Below are 11,602 nucleotides of genomic sequence, written 5' to 3' on the forward strand. Positions count from 1 at the left end.
AGGCTACAGCACGAGCCCAGAAACATCACACTTGGCAGAAGCAGTCAGACATGCAGGGCCACGAGGTGTGAGACTCCACCCATGTGACATGCCCATGACAGGTGAACCCAGAGATAGACGTAGGTCAGCCACCTCAGGGGGCTGAGGAGTGAATATTCAGTGGGTATTAAGTTTCTTTCTGGGGTGATGACAATGTCCAGAATTAGATAATGATGATGGTTGCACCACCTGTGAATATACTAAAAACTACTGAATTATTCACTTTGAAAGGATGAGTTAATTGTGGCCTATGAATTCTATCTTGAGGTTTGAAAACTGCAGTATAAGGGATCACATTTATGTAGAGGCTGGAAGGAGGCCTGAAGAAAACAGAAGTCACCCAGGCAGAGCCCAGGATTCAGGAAATGCTTTTATTTTCCCAGGTTTCTTTCTTCTGCTTTGAAATAGCCTCATCATTTGAACAACCACCTTCCTAAAGACAGCAGCAACAAGTATAGGAAGCAGCAGATGCTGCGAACATCTCCTGGTACAACCAGTAGGAACGTATGGGTCCAGCACAGCGTTCCCCTCAGGCTTGCCAGCTGGAAGCCTCTCCACCAGTGGCCCCATTCTGCACCCAGCTCAGCAGCTTCCCTCTCCTCAGACCACTCAGGCCCCACGTCAATCAACCCCATGCAAATGCACTGCAAAGCACCCTGCTCCTTAGAGGACCACAAAGATGAGGACAAGGACTGCTCTGAGTTCCCCTCACCACAATTACAGAAAGAAACAGGTGCTGCCCACTGCTGGCCCCACCTCTGGGAAGAGACCCGGGAGCTTCCCAGCCTTGGCCCCAGGACTCCCTTACCCCCTACCCCACTACACAACTTAGACTAGATTTCTCCTGGTCAGCACTAGAAAGGGCAACACAACAGACAAGCAGAGAAAGGGCTTCAAGGGGCTGCAACAGTGCACCTGCCTGCACCCCTCCAGGCCTATGCTCCACATCGATATCAGAGATAGTTAACCCAACTGGCCCAGCCCAAGTTTCAAATCACCTGCCTCGCTCCATTAGTGCTGGCTCCAACGCCTATGCTTTATAACAAAATTAAGCAGGTGAGAACCAGACATACCTGCCCTGACAGGCCCTAGGTGTGGGCACGCTGCCCCCTGGTGGCCACTCTGTACCCATTCACAGGACCTGGAGCAGAGAGCCCAATCCAGCTCTGCCCAGGATCTATACTAGGTTCCAGTCACTTTGAAACAGCACCAACCATGCTCCACAGTCCCAAGTGAAGCACTGTCCCCAGACTCCACAGCCGTGCCAGGGGACAATGCTTACCAGAGCCTGCAGCGTCCCGTCCATGGCAATAACCCCCTCCAGGGTCTGGAAGGAGGAGCGGGCCAAGGTACACAGGCTCCAGTCCAGGAAACCAGCCATCTTCTGTTGCTTGACGTCGGGGCGCGTGATGAATCTGCCAGAAGGAAAGGCACAGCGGGTCACGGCCCACAGAGACCTCCTACAGCAAGAGCCAGCTCACATCTCCCAGGGGCCCTGCAGAGCTCACACCCCTCACTATGGCTCTCCAAATGGATGGCTGCTCTGCACTGAGTCCTGCTCTCCTCATCAGGTCCTCCCCAAATAAATGAAGTTACTGCCTAGAGCATGACCTTGCTTGGGTCACACAGGCTTCACCACCCAGTCCCCTCCCTAGACCCAGCTCCACATCCCTTAGCCTCAGGACCGCATACTCCCAGCCCCGTGTCCTTGTACCACACAGGCCTGTTTCTGCAGCCTAGCCCCTCATGCAGAGCTCCAGCTATATCCCACAGACCTGCTGGACATAGCCTCACATTCCTCTGGTAGCTTGGCCTCAGCTGACCACTGAAGCGCCCAAAACGAAAGCCTGCACCCTCTTTATTCTTCCACCAAGAGCCCTGCCCAAGTGACTTAAGACTGGCCCTGTTGGCCCAGCACAGTGGCTCATGCCTGTCATCCTAGCACTCTGGAAGGCCCAGGCAGGTGGATTGCTTGAGCTCATGAGTTCAAGACCAGCCTCAGCAAAAGTGAGAACCCCATCTATACTAAAATAGAAAAACTGAGTCAAGAGGATCACTTGAGCCCAAGAGTTGGAGGTTGCTTTGAGCTATGATGCCACAGTACTCTACCCAAGGCAACAGCTTGAGACTCTGTCTCAAAAAAAAGAAAATACTGGCCCTGCCACAGAGTCCAGGGCAGGTCCTGCCCTCCCACCTCCCACAACTGACACTCAGGGGAGAAACATCAGGGTGAAGACAGGGCACAGCACTTCCTCAGAGCAGACACAGAGATAGCTCTAAGAACGTATGTGAAGATGCTGAAAAACCCAGTGGAAAAGGTGTGCTGTCCAAGGTGGCAGCAAGAGCCACAGCCAAAGGGTTGAAAGGAGATCAAGGAATTCAGGGAAGGCAAAGAAGCTGGGATGGTTGGGAGCAGAGACGTGGGAGGCAGGATGGGGTCGGCCAGGCTGTTGTGCAGGCCTAACTGGGCTTGGGGGAGAAGACCATGCTGTGCACACTCAATATACTGACGAAAGACAAGAAATACAGCTGGTAAACGTGGGGAAAAGGGACTCTCAATTCAGTCAGCCCCTCTGGTAACTGCATTTAAACCCCTAAAACATTTGTCCCACCTGGAGGAATTTATCAGTTCTGTGCAGGCAGCTCGTGACAATTTTAGTAACAAATTGGGAGGGCAGCAGTCTGAATGTTCAACAGGGGACAGGTAAAAAGCTGCACACTCCCATGAGGCAGCCACATGGTGGAGGACATGAAGCTTCGGGCCACTCACTGGCAGTGGCACTAACAGGCGAGCACAGTGCCTTGACCGCAGACAGGCAGGACACAGCATTCACACCCCGCCAGTGAAGGAAAGTGGCTTTATTTCGTACTTCATATTTTATTTTCTAAAATACATATGATCACTTTTATAATTAGAAAAAGACCTGCAAGCCTTTTACATCCTTGATGACAGCACTTCTCCCCAGCTCTTCACTTGTGCCAGGGACTCATGGGCTCCTTCGTCACACCTTCCAAAAGATAGCCCCTCTTCGGGTCAGCCACACACTTAGCGCATGCTTTCCAAATGCCTGGGCCTGTGCCCTGGCCCTGCACAGTCAAGGCTGCACACCCAAGTGTGAGGAGACCTGACAAAATTGCCAAAAGATCTGACAACCGACTTTCACCAATGTAGAGGGGAAAATGCCAACTTTTCTAATGAATTTAACTATATACAGTTTTTTTTGTTTTTTTTGAGACATAGCCTCAAGCTGTCCCCGTGGGTAGAGTGCCATGGCATAGCTTACAGCAACCTCCAACTCCTGGGCTCAAGCCAGTCTCCTGCCTCCGCCTCCCAAGTTGCTGGGACCACAGGCGCCCGCCACAACGCCTGGCTATTTTTTTTCAGTTGCAGCCATCATTGTTGTTTGGCGGGCCCAGGCTGGATTCGAACCCGCCACCTTAGGTATATGTGGCTGGCACCTTAGCCACCTGAGCCACAGGCACCGAGCCTATGTACAGATTTTAAATTAAATGTCATAAAATACTAATTTAGAAAAACTGCTTTCTTACAATCTAGCATCTCACAGAACAGGCTGCTTCAGCCTCCACGTGCACCTGTGGCATCTTTCAGACAGCCCTAGCCTGCCATTTTGGCCATTTACCAGGCCCAGGGAAAACCATCGTCCTGACTACAGTGCAACCACTGTCCAGCTAACACAGGATAGCAGAGATTTGCATGCCCAGCCACACTACCCATCAACCACTCATAAGCCAAAGAGACTTGGCTGCTGCCACCCCGTGGGGCCAGGCCCCAGGCAGCCCTACCTGCACCCCAGGCTCAGCCATCCTATGCCCATCAGTGTGTGCACCCCCTCGCAGAAGACAGGATCTGAGAAGTGCAAAGACTCCACCAGCTGCTTCATCTGTGGGTATGACACTCACACAACACCCCAGATGATCCCTCAGCAGCCTGCACAGCCACAGGAACTTACCTGGACACGAGGACAGCGGCTGCATCTCGGGCCTTGTCACTGACCACCAAGTAGGACTATAAGAAAATACAAAGGACAGGCACTGTCACCCCCCAGGAGGCAGAGCTCAGGGAACCCCACATAGCCAGCCCCATGTTTACTAGCTCTCAGGGGCCCAGGCACAGGAAGCTACAGACAGAGGCCAAATTCCAAACTTACACAAACCATTAACCCTGAACCAACAGCCACAGCTACCGACTGCCACACTGATCCAGAGCTTGTGGTCACAGCCCCCTGACACACACGTTCACAGAAAGAGGGCAGGAAAACAGAGCACACATGATACTCAGTTGCAACAGCAATAAGAGCATTCACAAGACCCAACACACCCCTACCACTCCCAGCCACGGGGTTCCTCAGCATTTTAGTATCCAGACTAGTTAGAAAGCCCCATTCAAACGCAAGAGGACCTAATTTATCACAAATGCCTAGATATTTTTAGGGGGCCATGCCTTAAGAGGCTTCCAATTCTCAACTAATTTTGTTTTTCCAAATGACACACTTAGATCTTTTTTCTAGGGCAATCACATACAGAACACTAGGTCTTTAGAAACTGCACACCCTCTGACCTGGCAGTCCCTCTCAGAAGACGAGTAAAGGAGGAACATATGATGACCAACATGGATGGCTCTTCATGGCCACATGAATGTGGACACAACAGAACTAGAAACAAAATGTCCACCTATGGAGGCATTTTTTAAATTAGGGCACAATGGAGTACCTTGTCCCTTCAACCTTTACAATGGAGGTTTTCTTCTCTCAGAGATTATGAGGAGACACTTACTAACAGGACTCTCAGAACAGTCTGTCATAGGCCTTCTTCTAGAGGGGCAGTGATGGACAGCACAGACTCCAGTCACCTGCCTGGGCTCAAGTCTGAACCCACCATTTATGAGCAAAGCACTGTCCACATTACTTTTTTCTATGCCTTTGCCACCTCAGTTAAATGGGAGTAAAAACTGTTAACTACCCCATAAAACAGAATTAAATGATTAATCTACTCATCACAGATTCATATGGTTAATCATATTAATCAATGAGCTACAAATCAATTTACAGATGAAATCTATATATGATTGATTAAAGGATAAGCTATGAAAAGTGTTCAGAACAGGGCCTGGTACACAGCAGGCTCTCGAGGAATGCTGACCACTCCTGTAGGTATAGCAGGCAGACCCCAAGATGGCCTCCTGGTGTCCACGCCCCATGTCAAGCCTCCCCTCATGTGGATGTGCAGTGATTGGCTTCTAACCAGCAGAAGCTGGCAAGGGGTTCTCATGTCACTTCCATCACCAGCCACAGGTCATTGTGATTTCTGTTTCACTAGCAGAACCCTCTCTCTTGCTGACTTTGATAGAATAAACTGCCAGGTTAGAAAAGCCCATGTGGCAAAGAACTAAGACAGCAAAACAGGCCCTCAGGCCAGCAGCCAGACAGCCTGGGCAGATCCTGCCTAAGTCCAACCTTGAAGCAGAGCACCAGGCCAGCCAGAGTCCTGACCACAGAAACCAGGTGAGGATGCAACTGTGTCGTGTTAAACACTCAAGTTTGGGGCAATTTTATGCAGCAATAGGTAACTAATACAATAAGTTATGTTTATATGCATAATATTTGCAGCAGGAAAAGTTTAAAAAAAATATAAAACTGTTATCTTTTGGCACTAGAATTCGACATATTTTAGTATGGTATTTTTGTGGTCTATATTTCCAAATTTTTCTGCAATGATCATTATGGTATATAATGTTTTACTATGAACTAAATGTAAAATGAGTACTTTTCTCTTCCTATTGACCCTGAAACCTCTCTCTTCCATTATGCTCAAAAGAATATTTATATCATCAACAAAGAAAGTGGGATTTTTACCCCACTGCAAAACAGCAGTTGAAGAAACACATGGCTACTGAAAGCTTCCCTAACTAACTGCTAACACCAAGACAGCAGGAGCATGGGGGAGCCAGATGAGCCAGACTGCCTGCAAGTCATATTTACCTGTGCAATTTGGAGAATACGGTCCATGATGGACGCCCGCGTTTGCCCCGGTTGGATAAGGAGGTTCCCGTCAAGGCGTGAAAAATCGAAAGGTATCAGGCAGGTCACAGATAGCCACAGTAAGAGCATGTAGCGGGTCTCCCAAGTCTAAGAAGTCAAGACACAATAATAAAGATTCCTGACACAGGTCACCCCCTCCTTACAGTCGGCCACTCTTCCTGCCCACCCAATGGCCTAAAGGACCCTCAAAGGCCATCGGGCTCAGGGGCAGGGATGCAGGCCACCTGTCAGCTCTTCTCACACCCCCAGAGTCCCCACCATGCACACCCACTGTTTCACTGTCCTCACTCAGCAGACTCAGCAGACAAAAGAAACATCAAAGTGAACAAACAAAAATCATAATGCATAGTGTCAGGGCTTCTCCTCACTGGCACATTTCAACATGCAAATCTGCCTTTCAGGAAGTGAAAAACAGATAAAAAGAAAAACCAGACAATAATTGGGTGGCACCTGTAGCTCAGTGGGTAGGGCAACAGCCACATACACCAAGGCTGGTGGGTTCAAACCCAGCCCAGGCCTGCTAAAACAACAATTGCAACACAAAAAAATTGCCAGTGTTGTGGTGGGCACCTGTGGTCCCAGCTACTTGGGAGGCTGAGGCAAGAGAATCGCTTAAGCCCAAGAGTTTGAGGTTGCTGTGAGCTGTGACACCACAGCACTCTACCCAGGGCGACAGCTTGAGACTCTGTCTCAAATATATATATAGAGAGAGAGAGAGAGAGAAAACAAAAGACTTAAAAAAAATTCTCAACTTATGGTAAAAGAAAGAAGTGCCTTTATTTTCGGTAACCAATAACACAACACTGCAGCTGGCAATGCAGTCCTGCCAGCGGGAGCACCAGAGGTACTCTAGAAAGGTCACCAGGACCAGAGGCAGGGAGACACCCCCACCAGTCCGCAGCATGACCAGGCACGTCCATATCAAGAGGACTCCGAGACGCTAGTAACAAACCTCACCCTCTGAATGTGCACTGTGCAGGGAAGATCCTGACTGCAGGCCACTGCCATCCTCAGAAAGGCTGCAGCCAAAGTAGGCCCTTGGCCAGCACTCGGGAATGGGTTTAGCCCAGATTCCCACCAAGCTCTGACTGAGGAGGTACCCATGGCCTCAGATTGCCTGTATAGGCCCAGGTTCACACTGGGCACCTGTTCTCCCTCTGGAATCTAGAATTCTGTCCTATGCTAGGCAGAGGTGTCCACAGGACCAGATCCCAGTAAAAGCCCTAGAATCTGGGTCCCCCATGCGCTTACCTGGAGGATGTAGCACACATGAGACCCCCCAGGAGGAGACTAGGAGCTTGAGCCTGCTGACTCGGACTCCATCCCATATGCTTTTTCCTTTGCTAATTTTGCTTTGCATTCTTTTGCTATAACAAATCATAGCCAAGAGGGCAAACATAGGTCGAGTCCTATGAGTCTTCCTAGAAAACCATTAAACCTGGGTGTGGTCTTGGGAACCCCCAATAGTTACACCTCCAGTAAAAACATACATGGACAGGCTCAGCGCCTGTGGCTCAAGCGGCTAGGGCGCCAGCCACATACACCTAAGGTGGCGGGTTCCAGTCCCCAGCCCGGGCCCGCCAAGCAACAATGATGGCTGCAACCAAAAAATGGCCAGGCGCTGTGGTGGGCGCCTGTGGTCCCAGCTACTTGGGAGGCTGAGGCAGGAGACTCGCTTGAGCCCAGGAGTTGGAGGTTGCTGTGAGCGTGATGCCATGGTACTCTACCCAGGAGGACAGCTTGAGGCTCCGTCTCAAAAAAAAAAAAAACATACATGGACAGTGACAAACTCATCATCAAATCTGTACCCAGGCACAGTTCTTCATAAAGGGCTTATTTTAAAGGAAATAACTAGAAGCACCATGTGTTAATAAGAAAGCAAAAATAAAAGAAGTGACACAACATGAGGTAAAACAGAGGGCCCAGGAGGATGCCAGGCGCCACCACAGGTGCACAGCAGTGAGCAGATGTGCAGAGAAGGAGCAGCACTCACCTCGTGGTCCTTAGGGTTCTGACTTGTGATCAGATCTAAAACAGGCTCCACATCAGCTACTTCATGAGGGAGTAAACGAAGAACTACTTTATATCCTCGAACCTACCAAATTAAGGGACACTGAATTACTCCCAAATTAGAAAATGCAGAGAGCAGCAGAATTATCTTTTTCCTCTCATTAAAAATCACCACTATTGGCCAACTGTGGTGGCTCATGCCTATACTCCTACCACTTTGAGATGCCAAGAAGAGAGAATCACTTGAAACCTGGGGTTTGAGACCTCATCTCTACAGAAAAGGAATTAGAAATTAGTCAAGCATGATGGTGGCACCTGTAGTCCCAGCTGCTCAGGAGGCTAAGGAAGGAGGATCGCTTGAGTCCAGAGTTTGAAGCTGCAGTGAGCTATGATCATACCACTGTACTTCAGCTTGGACAACAGAGGGAGACCCTGTCTCTTCAAAACATAACAAAACAGACTGGTCTGAGTACAGCGCTGTTTACAACTAATTGATAAAGATTCCTTTGTTCCTTCTCCCTTCCCACTGCTTCACCTGAACGCCTTTAAAAAAAAACAAATCCCACCTATGCCACCCAATGATCAAATTATGTTATATTACAGAGATACAAATTAGCAACACTAAAGCAACAAGAAAGCTATCCTTGCTTCTTTAATCATTCATTCATTAAATATGTTCTATCCTAATCTAACAAATCCTGTACATGGCTCAAAAATACAGACACATCACAAACTAAAATTAGTTGATTCCACTTTGTCTGATTGCCCTCTGACATTTATGAAGAATGAGCACTAGAGAACCCCAAAGATTCCCAAATTCACTAATATTTCCCTAAAATGCAGTTATCACCCCTCAGGAGGAATGCTACACTCGAACAACCAAGCTGCAGAGGAGCATGGATACTGGGCAGCTGCCCCCACACATCAAAAGTGCCACAATCCTTAACCCCTAAAAACCACAAGCCCCACCCCAAGCCACTCCCACGGTCAAAATTGCAAACAAGGGCTCGGTGCAATGGCTGACACGTGGAAGCCGAGTCGGGAGGACCACTTGAGGCCAGGAGTTTAAGTCAGTGTGAGCAAGAACAAGACTCCATCTCTACTAAAAATAGAAAAAAAATTAGTGGGGCCTTATGGTGGGTGCCTGTAATCCCAGCTACTTGAGAGGCTGAGGCCAGAGGATTGCTTGAGGTCAGGAGTTTGAGGCTGCCATGGACCAGGCTGACACCACAGCACTCCAGCTTAGGTTACAGAGTGAGACTGTCTCAAAAAAAAAAAAAAAAAAAATGCAAACAATAAGTCTGTGGGCCAGCACACAGATATCACCCACAAGCTATGAGAAAAGCTGCACCCTTCACCTACTTACTCAAAATCTGTAGTATAACAAGACTCCCCAGAAAACTCATCTGCACAATGAAGCTTGAGAAGCATTTCCAACTCCATCAAGTGTTTTTGGTTTTTCCTTTATCAGAACCCTTTCTGAGCCAGTCTTCCTTCCTACCCTGCTTCCTTTCCTAGCTGGGTACAAGACACTCAGCACCTTGGATACTGCGTCAGCCATAGGACCCCAGGGATCAATAAGGTATCAATAAGGTCTGATTCTCAACAGATGGTAAAAGAAAAAGAGACCCACAAGCTGGGCCTAAGAGCCACCCTACCTGAGAGAGAACACTAGGGAGGGCAGCTTAGGGACCAAACCTATCAGGGAGGTGCCTGCCAAAGCTATGTTAGCTTTACCTTGGTGATGATGTAAAGAAATTTAAAAGCCAGATGTATGAGGGAAGCTGGAGATGTCTTATCTTGCACTATGTCCAACAATAAGTTCATCATCCATTCTAGGGAAAACACATATCAAACATTTTCTGTAAGATTAAGCATCAAAATGGAACTGAATCAAACTACCAAAATAAAAGTTTACTTAGAAATGTAAGACTGGCTCAACATTACTAAACTTATGAAAGCAATAGAAAAAAAAAAAAACATACATTCATCTTAACAGTTTCTGAAAGGGCATTAAGCGTTTATACAATAATCATCAACTTTTATTTTTTTTGAGACAGAGCCTCAAGCTATCCCCCTGGGTAGAGTGCCATGGCATCACAGCTCACAGCAACCTCCAACTCCTGGGCTCAAGCGAGTCTCCTGCCTCAGCCTCCCAAGTAGCTGGGACCACAGGCACCCACCACAGCACCTGGCTATTTTTTGGTTGCAGCCGTCACTGGTGTTTGGTGGGCCCAGGCTGGATTTGAACCCGCCACCTTAGGTGTATATGGCTAGCACCTTAGCCACTTGAGCCATAGGCGTCAAGCCCAATCATCTACTTTTAAAATGCGGGGAGAAATATTCTTATCTTATTAAAAAAGTATTTTATCTCAAAGCAATATCTAACACCATATTTTACATAAGATACTCGCTGTAACTACTGATGCAGCAACGATCTACTTCTAACCAACATAAAAAAAGGGATTTGCACTTCCAGTTATAAAGGAATAACTGATACAGAATTTGCCCACTATCAATAATTATTAAACTGAACAAAATATATGAAACAACTGTTTTCAGACAGTGACCCTGAAAATAAAACTGACAGGCAGCTTCTGGACTGGTGTAGTGAGACAGACTCCAGCAGACCAGCAGTCCCTGAAACTGACAGGACAGAGACTAGACTTCAGGGAGACTGAGACACTGGGATGTGCAGGGAGAAGCACCAAAGAGGATGGAGCTAAGCAGAGAATGTGCTCCAGAGCACGGAGAGAGGTGCCAAGTCTCTGGCTGAGTCACCACACACGGAGGAGTGGTCCACAGGAAGCAGTGAAGCAAACAGTTCCCACAGCTCACATTGACTATCATTCAAATTCTATCAGCCAGAGTGCAGTCTTTGTTAAGCACCCGGGACAACCAGCAGATATTCCAGAAAGGTCATCTCCTAGCAAAAAGGTTAAATTAGAGGAAAAGTCTAGACCTCCCCTAACAAAGCTTAAAAAAGACTGAAAAGGGGTGGCACCTGTGGCTCAGTGAGTAGGGCGCTGGCCCCATATACAGAGGGTGGCGGGTTCAAACCTAGCACCGGCCAAACTGCAACAAAAAATAGCCGGGCGTTGTGGTGAATGCCTGTAGTCCCAGCTACTCAGGTGGCTGAGGCAGGAGGATTCCTCCAGCCCAGAAGTTCAGGGCTACAGTGTGCCATTGATCACACCTGTGAGCAGCCACCATAGAAACAGAGCCAGACCACCCTGTCTCTAAAAAAACAAAATTTTTAAAGGACTGAAAGGATATACATGTCTTACAAGTAGCTTAACTGCCTGCCAAATTTCAACACTCTTTAAAAAAAAACACTCAACACCATAACATCTCGAACCATCTCCAAGATCTACTCAAAAATTACCAGACATGGCTCGGCACCTATAGTTCAACCGGCTAAGGCGCCAGCCACGTACACCTAAGGTGGCGGGTTCGAATCCCCAGCCCGGACCCGCCAAACAACAATGACGGCT

General features: G+C 48.2%; 1 protein-coding gene across 1 annotated transcript in view; it reads right to left on the minus strand.

Moving 5' to 3' along the window:
- TBCD (tubulin folding cofactor D) overlaps positions 1 to 11,602 on the minus strand; it is a 157,217-nt gene that overhangs the window by 132,503 nt on the left and 13,112 nt on the right. The window contains exons 3-7 of the mRNA XM_012803216.2: positions 9,846 to 9,943; positions 8,092 to 8,193; positions 6,039 to 6,185; positions 4,011 to 4,066; positions 1,322 to 1,454 (exon numbers count right to left, since the gene is read on the minus strand). Coding sequence (XP_012658670.1) covers positions 1,322 to 1,454; positions 4,011 to 4,066; positions 6,039 to 6,185; positions 8,092 to 8,193; positions 9,846 to 9,943 — 536 coding nt within the window. The remainder of the gene's footprint in view (positions 1 to 1,321; positions 1,455 to 4,010; positions 4,067 to 6,038; positions 6,186 to 8,091; positions 8,194 to 9,845; positions 9,944 to 11,602) is intronic.

Source organism: Otolemur garnettii, unplaced genomic scaffold, assembly GCF_000181295.1.
Source record: "Otolemur garnettii isolate 467f Iridium unplaced genomic scaffold, OtoGar3 scaffold00018, whole genome shotgun sequence".
Taxonomy (NCBI): Eukaryota; Metazoa; Chordata; class Mammalia; order Primates; family Galagidae; genus Otolemur; species Otolemur garnettii.